At 35.8% G+C, this 15,622-nt stretch overlaps 1 protein-coding gene across 1 annotated transcript; it reads right to left on the bottom strand.

The window, feature by feature from the left end:
- Positions 1–800: 800 nt before the first annotated feature.
- Positions 801–15,397, bottom strand: LOC144436272 (cysteine-rich protein 2-binding protein-like). The gene is made up of 15 exons (XM_078125017.1): positions 15,320–15,397; positions 14,356–14,542; positions 13,776–13,890; positions 12,928–13,056; positions 11,852–12,000; positions 11,307–11,452; positions 10,251–10,343; positions 8,680–8,794; positions 7,091–7,427; positions 6,594–6,714; positions 5,718–5,903; positions 5,063–5,178; positions 4,025–4,230; positions 2,949–3,130; positions 801–2,096 (listed from the first exon to the last, which is right to left on the bottom strand). The coding sequence occupies exons 1-15, from the start codon at positions 15,359–15,361 to the stop codon at positions 1,923–1,925; spliced, it is 2,298 nt and encodes a 765-aa protein (XP_077981143.1). The 5' UTR covers positions 15,362–15,397; the 3' UTR covers positions 801–1,922.
- Positions 15,398–15,622: the final 225 nt, after the last annotated feature.

The following is a 15,622-nucleotide window of genomic DNA, read 5'->3' on the forward strand; positions in this document are numbered from 1 at the left end:
CATGATGCTTTAACCAGTTGACATGTACATTTCGCATCACCGTAGTGTGTTCATCTGTTTTCTTATTAATGTGAACAATTGTTGTTTGTTGTTTTCTGACTGGGTATTAATCAGTGTTAATTTGAGCAACTACAGTCACCACATTTTTTGTGTGATATGCAATTCGATGGTTTTGAAATTGAGTGGCTAGACTCGATTAGTTTTCCGAAAACTATTTTCTAGTCTCTCACCCACAACTTCTTTTCTGTATGTTTATTTCTTGTGGGGAATAAATTTCAATTTCAAAAAATTTCAATTTCAATTGCAGATAAAATCTACACCCTGCTTTGTCAATTTTGTGTTTAGTTGATGAAGATTGTAAGTGTGACATGGGTATTTAGTACATCCTTGGTGTGTATCAATGATCTTTATGGCCTGGATATGGGTTTTGCAGACCGAGTTGTACAGTGGAAGATCCCAACTTTTGAAGGGTCTGTAAGCAGTACTACTTAGGTCGGCAAAACCCATATCCAGGCCATAAAGGTTTTATCATATACCCCATGTAGTGACACAGGATCATCATTTGAATCACATAATCACATAAATTGGCACTGAAATATTATTTTATTCGCAGAAGTCGAAATAGTGGAGAAATTAACAAAGCCAAATCACTGAGTGAATGGATATCAATGAGTGCACCACTTGCCATATTTGGGCATAGTGTGACGGGCCGTGATATGGAAAATTATTGCCTGGGTTCGATATGCATGCTCTCCATTGAATTGCATTGGATACTATACTGGGTATATGATATAGGTAATTAAAATAAGCACAAGTTGGAAGTTAGTGTGTGATATTATGTGGTATCCATGCTGAAAGTGGTTCTTTCAATACAGACAAAATAGGACACAGAATACTGTTCAAAACTTAGTTTACTATCAGAATTCAAGACTACAAACTTGGTGTAAAAGGATAATTGTATCATAATTGCAGATTTTTGACAGGTTGATGTTGTTGCTGTCCCATCATAAACTATCTTCATATAATGCAAATTTTAGATATCAGTAACCATAGTATTGAATAACAAGCAGGTATTCAACACTTGTCAGCCACAATCACACCTCAGAACTTGGCTATGTACAAAAACAGTGCCTTAATTTGGAGTTTAAGGCTGTCTGGGTGGGGATATCATTCATAAACTAAAACATGTGAATTCTAGATATTGTGTTCAACTTGGGTTGCATTAATATGGAGCTAACCCTGTATCATTCATGGCTATGTCAGATTGTGTTGAGGTACAAAATGATATCTTTGTTGACAGTTCTCACTTCTGGCGTATTGATTGTATTGGTGAAGAGCAACAACTGTTACTCTTGATCTTTTCCTGTATATCTGTGAATTTCATTGGTTGGTGAAGAGGTACACCTTATACTGTCAATGACCTTTCTGTAGATGTACAGATCTCATTGGTTGGTGAAGTGGTACACCTGTTACTGTCAATGACCTTTCTGTAGATGTACAGATCTCATTGGTTGGTGAAGTGGTACACCTGTTACTGTCAATGACCTTTCTGTAGATGTACAGATCTCATTGGTTGGTGAAGTGGTACACCTGTTACTGTCAATGACCTTTCTGTAGATGTACAGATCTCATTGGTTGGTGAAGTGGTACACCTGTTACTGTCAATGACCTTTCTGTAGATTACAGATCTCATTGGTTGGTGAAGTGGTACACCTGTTACTGTCGATCAGAAATAACTTTCCTGTGGATATCTGGTCAGTGAAGAGGTCTGACGTACTGTAAATCACAAATGACCTTTCTTGGAGATCCATGCACATATGGCCTCTCAAGTTGTCACATTGATATATAAAAAAAATACACCTCAGTCTAACAAAGAAATCATAGGTGCAGATATTACCATCATCTCATGTGTAATTTAAGTATCACCTCCTTAGTCTGAGAAAGAAAGCATGTCTACATTCTTTGCTGTTGTCAGGGTAATATTTATCATAGAAATCTAAAATGAATTCTTCTGGTTTGAAACCAAATTTCTGATAGAGCAGCATGGCTGGATTTGTTGCTGACACATGCAGTGTTACATCTTTTCCCATACATGTCTGAAAAAAAGACACGAAAGTTGAAAGTAGAATTATAACATATTCAGAAAAATGTTTCTCTGACCCAAATGCTTTCCTTAGTGTAAAAAAGACAAAAACCACAATGAGATCAAATTATTACTATACTCTTCAGCAAATTTGAATTTTAAAGTAATACAACTAAAATCAATGGAGCAGAGGTAGGGGTATTACAGGTTAAGAATTGGATGACACCCCATCCCCGTCCCCACCCCCACAATACACAAACTGTATAGCTTACTTTTAGTGCTACATTATTCTACAGGTGTGCTAATTCTTGTATTAGTTCTGGGAAAGGAAGTTATGTTTTAATCAATTTTCCATCTGAAAATGAAATGTTTTATCATTTGTCTGCAATAAACATGATGAAGCTTATTAAGAATTACTATATTAATCATATCAACATAATCGTCTTTGTACAACCATTGCTCTGGCAACATTAAGCAGATGGTATATACATCATATGACAATAGCACTGATTTGGTTTTTAATACATTTTTGAAAAAATTTGACAAGATAATAATAACATTCGATTTGGTTTTTGTTACATTTTTGAAAAAAAATTGACATTCAATTTTGCTTTTGTTATATTTTTGAAAAAATTTGACATGATAATAATAACATTCGATTTGGTTTTTGTTACATTTTTGAAAAAAATTGACATTCGATTTTGTTTTTGTTACATTTTGGAAAAGAATTGACATGATAATAATAACATTCGATTTGGTTTTTGTTACGTTTTGGAAAAATATTTGACATGACGACACCATTTAAAATAACATGACAAAATGCTTTCTTACACTGTGTTGTCACTGATTTGAATTTGAATCTTACCTGTATCAAATGATAAACCATGAATGTAGCTATCCCAGCATTCCTCCATTCTGGATGGACCAATAGGAATGAGATATATGCTTCATTGTATTTCACATCTGGTACCATAAAACCAAAGCCAATCACAACCTTCTGATACAATGCTACTACACTAAAGTCAGGATATTGAAGAGTTTCTGACACTGTGAGGAAGGAAACACACGATAATGGTAGAAAATACATCATGATTTATACCATATTAGGAAAGATCATAGGGAGACTGCAATATCAATTATGTGAACTTTACAATATCTTAGCTATGGCTATCATTGGACACCTCCCTCACCTTCTGCATTCTCAGTTTGAATTATTGCCTTCTGGCAGGTGCTATACTCCTATAGAGTACTTCTTGCCCTCATATCAAGAACATTTTAAAGAAGTCATTTCTACCAAGCGCAATAAGCCTTCTTAATTCAGGTTCATAGTCCGCTGGTATCTTAGAATTAACGTATCAACGTCTTACTGTGCTCATTTACATTCTGTTCTTTACTTCCTTTATTGTATGTATATCAGTGTTTCCGTCTTCAGTTGTCTATATTTTGTGTGTAAATTATAGTTTTGTCTTTTGCGGTGAATTAAGCTGAAGAAAAATTTCCAATGAGGACAATAAAGTTATATTGAAATGAATTGAATTTCTAGTAATAAGTAGGGAATGCAGTCAAAGTTGTGACTACTGTAGCTAAGTCCATGTGAATACATCAGGACAAGTTCATCGTTTATACTTCCAATAGGGAACTTGCAAACCTGCCATGTTGAATGTTGCATCATGGGAAATGTGATAATAAATACTAATAAAATAGTATTGTAAACAATAATGTTACATTACATTGTTTTTAACCACAAATGATAAATTCATAGTTGCCCTGACCATTGTGGGAGGTTTATTTTATCGGTAGCTCCTGATTAGGTATTATGATAACCACAGATAATCCCATAGTCCTTTGCATCTGAGCTTGCTCAGTCAGGATTGCAAGTTCCCTATTAGAAGCACACAAGTCACATTCATCATGTTGTAACCACTAGTTCAAAATACTTACAATCTATGCCTGGCCAATAGAATTCTCTACACATTGCATTGACTGATGGGATATGTTGTGGTCTGACATAGCAGTAATCTATTGGTGCTGGTGCTGGTAATTCATAGCCAGGTTCTACAGTCTTTCTATACTCCCATATCTCTTGCATTAACTGTAACTTCAATGGTTTGGACTCATAATCTCTTCTGATAAATGGTTTTAGAACTCTACAAAGACAAAGTAAATGGTGACTTTAAACTGTGAGGTCAGGCTTATTGCATATAGTGCACAGCCTTTGGAAGACCTTTACTGATTCGTTGAAGTTGTTGTCATTAATTACCATAATTGTAAGATACCGGGGGTAGATACATAACACAATTCACAAATAGTATCACCTGAAAAACTGTGTATGTGTATTTCATCAAGTCCAAAATACTCCAATATGATGGCTAGAAAACAGAGCGAGAATAGCTACAACCCTTAGATAATGTCATTAGTATCAAAAAGTCTTCTCCGTTCAAGCCCATATTCCCAACATGACATGTACTGTGCTGTTAAATGATTTCAGAATTAGAGTCCAAGAATCTTATCAGAAAGGTCACCCTTAATAATTAGTGTATACAATTTCAATGGCAACCCTATAAACAAAATTTTGAAGTTATTTGGCAAGATCAAATTTGACATTTACTTTATCGATAAAGTTCAAAGTCAGAAGTCTGTCAAAATAGTATGCTACTTCTAACAATGTGTGAGGCCACATTTGAATGATGTCTCTAGTTATAAAATTTCCAAAGTTATTGAATAATTTGCTACTTGATCTTGAAGATGAAGGTCAAGGTCAAAGCATTGCATCCAGCTTCCCTTGATATACATATGTACAGACATGTGATTGGTGTCTCTAGATACAAAACTTTATAAGTTATTGAGCAATTTGCTATGTATCCTTGAAGATGGCCAGAAAGTGTATCTATGATAATATGGTATACACAGTTGAATGGTGATACAAGAATCATTCATGTATCAAAAGAGCCAAAAAATACAGGACAAGAGTTGACCTACCTTGCTGTATATGGACTACATACACTTTGTAGAGTTGTAGTATTATCACTGCCTACAAGCCTGGCTTTAAATGATGAATACTGCTGCTGTTGTGCCTTAACTGTATGCTGGGAAATCTAAAAAAAAATATATGTGAATGTAATTTTCAGCCAATTCTAAAATGCATTGTTGACCACTATAGCATGAACAGATACAGATTACCTGAACTGTCAACACAGACAGACAGTCAGACAGACAGACAGACAGACAGACAGACAGACAGACAGACAGACAGACAGACACACACGTACAAACACACATATGCACACAGACACAACACACATTGTGTGTCACAAAACATTTTGCATATACATTTACACACATGTTCATGTACATAAATTACATAGACATTCAGCATTTAGTGACTTGGTTGTAAGCTATCATACCTGATAACAATGAGGAGAAAACTTCACAAGGTGTTAATGTCAACTTTAATATGATCTGTTGGGTAGGTACAGGTCAAGTGCTAACTTTTTGATTTCGCTGTTAGTGTGAGTGTAACATTTTAGGACACTAAATACTGAGTCTATTCAGCGTCTGCTCACTTCTACAATTGCACGGCTTCAGTCTTTGCAACATGGTGTGTTTTGTAGTCAATGTTACTATAGCAACCAACCTGGAACCGATCAAGAACTCTAAAGTCGCCAGCTTGTCTTGTTGGTATGTTGAATGGATTGAGGGTTTTACTTGGAGAGCCTTCATTTTCCATCCTTTCTATGGGTGTAATATTACACACCCTTTGGAGTGAATTCAGCATAAACTTATCAATATCAAACAATGGCAGTCCTCGTTCTCGTTTTTCCTGACATACAGGTAAAGAGAGATAATAGAGAGAGTCAAACACAATGAATATATAAACAAGAAATATGCCAAGTTAGCATTTTTTAATATTCAGTTTATAACCATTTTTTGTTTCTTATCACTTTGAATAGCAGAGCAACATCCTGTACGAAAGTCACAAGTTTGCTACATGCATGCGCAAGTTTGCAACAAGTTTGTAGATAGCTTGTAGGGTCTAGTTGAAGATTGCACCAAGCTTGCACATGCTTGCAAACCCGGTAGTGAAGTTTCAGTTTCTTTGTTACAAGCTTGTGGCATGCAAAACCCAACACACTTGCAAGCAATTGCAAAACCCAGCACACTTGCAAGCAATTGCAAAACCCAGCACACTTGCAAGCTTTTGAGGCCAAAAAATATTTGCACATGACAGAGAAAAGCAAGGTATGATAAAAAGTTGAATACAAAAAAGACCAGTGGAAGTGATTTAAGTATCTTGTTTGGCATTAAAAAGTTTAATTGCTTGTGGCATGCAAGATTTCACAGAACGACAAATGCCAGCAACTGGTAGCCTCAGTCGACCACTTCTGTTGATTTGTCTGTCATCAAGTTCTTGTCTTAGTGGATGCATACTGTTATTTAAGATGAGTGTCAGTTATAGTTTTAAAGTGAGAATGTCCAATAAAGTTGAAGTATTTAGTTCTAATTACACTACCTGTCTTATTAACAACTTTCTTCTCAATCTATTAGCTTCTGGTGTTTTTTCAACGGCATCAATACAACTATTCAATTTCTTCAACAATTGTTTCTCTTCATATACACTCATCAGTAATATTCTACAGAAGGAAAAAAATATGTATAAAAATATGATTATTGTATGATTATTCATGGTAAAGGTATAATCTCTACTGTCCCTTCTAGACACTTTCTGGCTATGCTTTGTCTGAACTTGTTTTATCTGAGCAATTCCATTCTGATCATAAGGATATATCTGTTGAGACAACTGCTGTCAAAAGACAATTCACAAATAATGACAGGCAGCGGTAAACAACAGCAAGAATTTTGAAGAAAGACTAATTTCATATGTAACATGTATATGTATCGGTATATTTCCAGGCTGAAGCTGGGAATGCCATTCATAGAGTCCAAGTTTTATTTTTTTTTAAAAATATGTATATCCTGACTCCAATTATCCCAAAACATACTGCATACCTTGGTTGATTTTGTTGACCAACCACTTCACTCAGTTTAACTCTCCTTCTTATTGTGTCTTTCTTTTGTTCTTCCTTTCTCTCTGAGCTACCAACATCCTCGGAACACTCCTCCTCAAGTGTATCTTTTTCCTCTTGTCTATTCATTTCTTTACTTTTCTCAAGATTCTCTTCACTTTGCCTCTCCTGTTTGATTTTCTTTTCTGCATCTTGTAGGGTTGTTGTTATGGTTGTTGTCGGTAGTGATGGTAGTGGTGATGATAGGATGACTCCTGTGTCAAGGTCAAGGTCATCACCAGGTTCCTCATCACCTATCATCAAAACTGCTGGTACAGTAGCTGTACAAAGAAACAGGTTTGAGCTATCATCAAAACTGCTGATACATTGGCTGTAGAACCATTTATGCATAAAAAAAAATTGTGTGGTTCTGATTACATTCAATTTTAAAATAGGTGGGGTAGGTAGGTTTTTTATTTTATTTTATTACATTTTTTTATGTGCGAGTGTCCAGTTCGGGTTTTCCATTGTTTTCCAAATGGTCTCTGTGTTGTTTATTTCTTCCTATCAGATGTACAGCCATTACAGATTGGAAGAATAGTAACTGTTTTATATTGTCTTTTTAAGTGGATGTCAGTTTCCGCGCCCACTATTTCTTGCGAGACTTCACGATTTTTTGTGATTTTATTATTATTTTTCTCAAATACATAAAAAAAAGTTTAGGGTCAGCATGAAAAACTAGGTGTGGTCGGGTAACCGGAACCAAACAACTTTTTTATTTGGGCCTTACCTCAAAAAAAAAAATACTTTACAGTCTCCTTCCATTGCATTTCTCAACTCTCACAATCAAATTTTCAAGTCTCTTCAACTTATCACAAACTCTAGGTTCTTCTCATGAACTCACTTTCACACTCACACTCACACTCACACTCACACTCACACTCACACATTTACACTCACATGCCACTCACACTCACACTCACACTCACACTCACACTCACACTCACACTCACACTCACACTCACACTCACTCTCGTGCTCAAAGTGCCAAGAACTAGATTTAAATCCTACAGTGATTGATCATGCACCTAGTATGCTTCTGCAACCCTTTGGAATCAACTACTGGCTGATATCCATACAGAACCAAAAATTTGAATCTTTAAAGCAAGACTCAAAATTTAACTATTACAGAGACTTTATCTGTGACTTGTCAGTATACAGTACCATAGAACATTTTGTAATGAATACTAAGCACTCTATAAATCATTTTTAACTATCATATCAATTGACAAATAGTTTGATATCACAATATGATAACCGATATATTTATGCCAGCAGTATTTTCTTGTCGGCAAATAATATAACTACACCATACACATTCTAACTACTGATAGCTCTCATCTACCTTTATGTCATGACATGATTACTCTACCTTTATGTCATGACATGATTTCTCTACCTTTATGTCATGACATGATTTCTCTATTTTGAGGTAATACACATTCTAACTACTGATAGCTCTCATCTACCTTTATGTCATGACATGATTTCTCTAGTTTGAGGTAAACCTTTCATGGAATATCTCAGATTTACCTTCAGGAGTGAGATCACTTTCTGACAGCATACTAGATACCATTGAGTCTGAACTATCCTCTGCTCCTAGTAGACTAAGTACAGATGGTGAGTCTGGTACAGTTGGTGTGGAAGCCTGTAATGACAGATAGTATTAATGTGTCAGGGTCTGGTACATTTGGTGTGGAAGCCTGTAATAACAGTTATAGTATTAATATGTCAGGGTCTGGTACAGTTGGTGTGGAAGCCTGTAATGACAGATAGTATTAATGTGTCAGGGTCTGGTACAGTTGGCATGGAAGCCTGTAATGACAGATAGTATTAATGTGTCAGGATCTGGTACAGTTGGCATGGAGGCCTGGGATAACAGTTATAGTTTTAGTGTGTCAGGGTCTGGTACAGTTGGCATGGAAGCCTGGGATAACAGTTACAGTATTAATGTGTCAGTATCTGGTACAGTTGGCATGGAAGCCTGTAATGACAGTTATGGTATTAATGCGTTAGGATCTGGTAAAGAATGAGGTGACTCATCAAAAAGCCACGTTCGTGACCATGAAATCTCACTTCCTCAGTGAACATAATTTTTGTGTAAGCTGACTTAGTGCGGTATTTAGAAATACAAAGACTCGTAGACATAATGGTATGATTGATTATTTGACAAAATTTATAAGGCCATGATAACTTGAGGACAGGTCACAAATCAAAGATCACTTCCACAGTGTAAGAATACTACATAAGTAAACAATTTTTTTTTAGACATTCTTGAGTCCTGACAGTACTGCAATGGTGTGATTTAAATAGGTGAATCATCCTGTTAGTGATAAATGCTGAATCCACACAAATGAGATGATTTTCCATTTGAATGTGTGGCCATCTTTTGTTTTTTACATGCACAATACATGTACTGTCCAAAAGAGGACCAGGTTGTCCTGGCCAAACAATGACAAAATGTGTAGTCTGATGAATGCACTCCCCTATTGACAATGGAGAATAGAATGTCAATCTGAAAATAAACTCTTTCAACTTTTACCGTTACTTTGTTCATGAAAACACCAACTTATTATCAGTTAACATCAATAAAAAGATTCTGGGGTCTCCAAAGAATTTTTGAAATAGAGGTCGAAATGATACCAAAATTTAGTCATTTTTAGAATCCAATATGGCCTCCAAATTTTTTGTTAACACTGTGGGGAAATAACAGATTGACGATTTCCTTGACACAAAGATGGTGAACCCTGAAATTTCTTTTATTATTTCAAAAGGAACAAGAGCAAGCTTTCATATTGGAGAGAATTAAAACTCTGATTTTCAGGGAAGTTTGTTCCTGAGGTGTATTCTACCTGACAGTTCATGTATTGTTACATGATGTTTGCCAGATGAAGGCTTTGAACCTTTCTTAAGAAAGGACATTTTCTAATTCTCAAGATAATTCAGTCTTAAAAGCATATCAAAGAGTAGATGCACATTTTGTATAAATTAAGTTTTTAACCATGATACTTTATCAATGAAATCTCTACAAAGGAAACTCTCACCTTTGTTGTTCTAATCTACTGTATACTGTAAATTATCTATATTGTATATTTTCTACTAACCCCTGATCGTTGTTGTAAGTTCTCCACACATTCTCGTGTCTCTTCCAACCTCTTTGGTTCAATCTGTTTGGCTTTCCTGATGTCTTTGGCTTCCTGAAAGTCAATAAAATATCAACTGACAATGTGTGTGTGTGTGTGTGTGTGTGTGTGTGTGTGTGTGTGTGTGTGTGTGTGTGTACATGTGTGTGTGTGTCTGTGTGAGTCTGTGACGTGTACTACATCATCAGTATTGCCACTACCTGTGTGATCAGTATTGCCACTACCTGTGTGATCAGTATTGTCACTATCTGTGTGATCAGTATTGTCACTACCTGTGTGATCAGTATTGTCACTACCTGTGTGATTAGTATTGTCACTACATGTGTGATCAGTATTGTCACTACCTGTGTTATCAGTATTACCACTATCTGTGTGATCAGTATTGTCACTATCTGTGTGATCAGTATTGTCACTATCTGTGTGATCAGTATTGTCACTACCTGTGTGATTAGTATTGTCACTACATGTGTGATCAGTATTGTCACTACCTGTGTTATCAGTATTGTCACTATCTGTGTGATCAGTATTACCACTATCTGTGTGATCAGTATTACCACTATCTGTGTGATCAGTATTGTCACTATCTGTGTGATCAGTATTGTCACTATCTGTGTGATCAGTATTGTCACTATCTGTGTGATCAGTATTGTCACTATCTGTGTGATCAGTATTACCACTATCTGTGTGATCAGTATTACCACTATCTGTGTGATCAGTATTGTCACTATCTGTGTGATCAGTATTACCACTATCTGTGTGATCAGTATTACCACTATCTGTGTGATCAGTATTGTCACTATCTGTGTGATCAGTATTGTCACTATCTGTGTGATCAGTATTACCACTATCTGTGTGATCAGTATTACCACTACCTGTGTGATCAGTATTGTCACTATCTGTGTTGTCAGTATTGTCACTATCTGTGTGATCAGTATTGTCACTACCTGTGTGATCAGTATTGTCACTACCTGTGTGATCAGTATTGTCACTACATGTGTCATTAGTATTGTCAACTACCTGTGTTCTGGATCTCTTCTCTTTGAGTTCAATAGCTGACTCTACTGAAGATGTTCTCTTTCTTGCTCTCAATCCTTCTACTTTGATTGTCGGTTCAAATACTATCTTCTGTCGTTTTGGACCACTTGCTTTCTGTCCTCCAGACACTGATGAGAAATCACAATATGTGTTAGGAATGCCATGTTTACAAATTACACATATTTTCCCTGGTTCTGTTTCTCTGTAACAATTACACCATTGGTTACTTGTCTAACTCATTTTGAAACATTGGAAAACACTGACAGACAATTGTAGCACTTCCATGTTTTAAATTTAAATCTTACATTATTTTATAATTAAGAATATCACACATTGAATTTGTACAAGTGAGTGTATCATATATACACGTTTCCTAAATGAGGGAAAACAAGACTACATTCCAACTTCATTTTTATTATTTTTTCCATGTTCTACCACTAACACAATAATATTCATTCATACATAAATTTATTAAATATTACATATTATGTCATATTTGTATACAGAAATCCTATGAGATCCCTTACATGTGATATCAGGTCTTTGTGGTGGTCTGTTTTCCACCAATGACCACCATCCAGGCTCTCCAAACTCAGAAGCACCAGATCTGAAATGGACTTTATTTCCTGTTGATAGGACACCAGCTACAGTCCCATGGAAAGTGGATGTTCGTGTCCTAGTGATGAAATTGACAATATTCTTGTTTTAAAATTCTCATACAGTTCAATTAATGAGCAGATATTTCAATTTTTACATCTGTGTGATAAAGCCAAAACAAACATGAGCCTTTACAGGAAAAGCTCAGTCAGACTTTGTCTTGAATGACAGAGATTGTGGTAAATGTGATATCATTTCCGCCAGTTGACAGGAAATATCCAATATGGCAGAACAAATTATTACAGTGCGAAGTCTTTACAAGATTTCAAAGTTGAAAAAGTTACCAAGATACAATTTCATCAGCCCAAATCATAATCAAGACAAATGTACTGAAATCAGAAATAAAACTGACAAGACTCTTACTTTCGATGTAAGAATATTTCACAAGTATGTGGTAGGGACTCGGAGTTGGAAAAAAAGGAGTTGGGGAATTAAGAATTTTTTTTTTTATTTGGGGGGGGGGGGAGGGGTTACAATATATTCTAGACTATGACAAATGTCATAGTATATATATCATGGGATGCCAAACTCTCTTCTTTCTTTACTTTGACTACATTCTAGTTTTTAGTGGCTAAATCGGTGTACATACTGTGTAAAATGTTATGTGATATTGTTTATGAATCAAATTACCACAAAATCATGAGGATTTGGAATGAGTTAAAACATAGTCTAGTTCCTCACGGACCGTATTCCGATTTAGATAATGCTGGTGTAAAATTGGAATACGGTCCATCAGGAACTAGACTAGTTAAACCAGGACTTATTACACTTTCTGATATCAACTACTTACATACAATGAAAACAACACAAGTCTCAAAAAATAAAATTCATTTGTCAAAAAAACCACTTGGGTTATTTGATTAAACGGTTAAACCATAATACTATACGAAAGCAGAAAATAACTCTAGGTCAATGGGTTTTTGAAATCACTGAATAGTAAATATACCTTGCTCCAAAGAATTGGTTCCAGTGTTTATCAATGAAGACACATATGTCTTCCTTCCAACGGAAATATCCCATTCTACCACTTGTCTTGAGGCCAAGATTATACAGTGTCATAATAACAACTTGCTGCCTACATTAACAAATTAAATACTTTGACAATTAGATGAATGCATTTGGAAGATTTCCAACTCACAAGTTCAATATTAAAAACAAGTTATAAACCAACTGAAAACCATTTATTTGAAAATCTGTGTAGGTAGCTATCTGTATCAGACATCTATTGTCAGAATTTTTGATATCTAGTATTGAATCTAACTTTTCCTAGCTTGACAATGCAGAATCTTAATAGAACTTTAGCTAAGTTACAATTGTAAACACTGTCTTTTCATCATTTAGATTTATGACAATCTATTTTAAACACAGATCAACCTATTTCATTGTCAAAATACATCAACCAAACAGTGATGGTCATGTCATGTGACAAGTCACCTGATCAAAGGACGAGTTAATACAGGTCACACCACCGGCCTCAACAAAACTTAGCCATAACATCAGAAAACTACTCTCTCAAGATGAGTGTGGTGGAAGCCATTCACATCAAGGTGTGAAAACCATCAATTTTCCATTGGTGTATTACTTTTCCCCAAGACTGTGTGCCAGTTTGACTTGTCACATGTTTGTCACATGACTTTACCACCAATAAGAGCTAGCAGCTGATGGAGAATGACAGATTTAGTTCAAATTTCACTAAACATGACTTCAAACAAATCAAATGTTTGAACCTAAATCTGAATTTAATCTCTACCAGCTTGACTAATATTTCTACAAATCTGATATATTATACTATACCAAGTTAATCTTATTCTCGTAGTTTCTTCTGTCTTGTCAGGACTACAGTTTTCACATAACAGTTTATAAAAATTGTCACCTTCCAATGAACCGGGACGTCCTGATTTAAGACAGCCTATGAAAGAAGAATGAACAAATATTTGAAAAGTGTGATTTCCACACTAGCACTTCTAGCTATGTTTAACTCTCAGTAAATGTTATATCTTTTCATTCATAAACAGCAAAATGATAAAATAATCACTATACAAACATCATCATCATCATCATCATCATCATCATCATCATCACCATCACCATCACCATCACCATCATCATCATCATCATCATCATCATCGTCATCATCACCACCACTACCATCACCATCATCATTGTTGTTGTTGTTGTCATCTGACATCACAGATGGTGTCACTGTTATCATCATCATTGCTGTTGCCACTGCTACTGGAACCACCACCACCACCACCACCACCCCCACCACCACCCCCACCCCCACCACCACCACCACCACCACCACCACCACCACCACCACCACCACCAGCACCACCACCACCACCACCATGTATGTCATTCTCCAACTTACCAATATGATAAACTCTTTTACATTGTTCACATGTTAATGTCAGCTGACCATCTTTATCCTGACCACAATAACAGGTATTGATAGATTCTTCATTAGGCTTGATACCTTCAACCACTGTTTTCTCACCATCAGATTTGTCTGTTTCAGCACTGTCTATTGTCTCTATATCAATTTCCACTGATTCACCCTACAATACAACAGATTTCAAATCTCAACTTAATTAATGTATCATTGGTCTATTGTGTGATTGTGTTGTATGTAATATCTTAAGTAGTTTCATTTCATTGTTTTGAAAATTCAGACATGAAGTGTCAATATTGTCAAATGACTGCATCAGCCTAGGACAAACAAAATTGCCTCAGTCCATGCTGTCATCACACTGCAATAACTACATTTCATAATGTTTCTACACCTGGGAATTGCCTGGCATGTCAGCATACTGTTACTAAGTAGCTACATTTCCTTGTTACAACATTGTACACCTGGGCATTCCATGTATATAACCCCCCCCCCCCCTCCCCAGGTTGACTGTCAATTTACAACCAATTAAATGTAAATATTATACATTTTTCCATCTTGGCATTGTGTAAGAAGAGCCTATGGCTCAACAATTTATCGAGATTAACAGGTACAGTGTCTCTATAAGTAATTGAACAGTTTTCAGTAAATATATCGTTGGGTGCTTGATGGAAAAAAATGTCCCCAGCCAATGCTCACTAGCAGTATTTATATTACAGGCCAAATCATATAGTAATTAGTATATACATATACATCCAACAGCTGACTTCATGTCTTGGCCAAAGAGGGCGCAGTAACAACGACGTGAACATGCGTGAACGTGTCCCATTCACAGATCCAATCCCTCCACGCAGCCTTTGCATGCGTTGAGTTGAACATCGCAAGGACAAAAGATGGCGATGTCTACACGTTAATGAATAGTTGTGTATGCAGTTATTAACATTACCTTATCATCAATGTCTTTCTTTTCTAAATTTTCCATGATCATAAGGAACAGTGGAGTGCACACTTCTTCTCCAGTCCACTTGACCGATCGATTACACCATTCTAATTCACTTCTGAGGGACAGCAAGGAATGTCATTAATTATTAAATATTAAGGTAAAAATGAGACAATTAACGTTGGTATTCACATAAGAATTGAGATGAGAGACGACGCACAAATGCAGATCAAGATCAACTGAAAATGGAAAATTACAATTTTACCAACCCCGAGTTCTAAAATGGTATGAACCACAATATAGTATTTC

The sequence above is a fragment of the Glandiceps talaboti genome, chromosome 6 (assembly GCF_964340395.1).
Source record: "Glandiceps talaboti chromosome 6, keGlaTala1.1, whole genome shotgun sequence".
Taxonomy (NCBI): domain Eukaryota; kingdom Metazoa; phylum Hemichordata; class Enteropneusta; family Spengelidae; genus Glandiceps; species Glandiceps talaboti.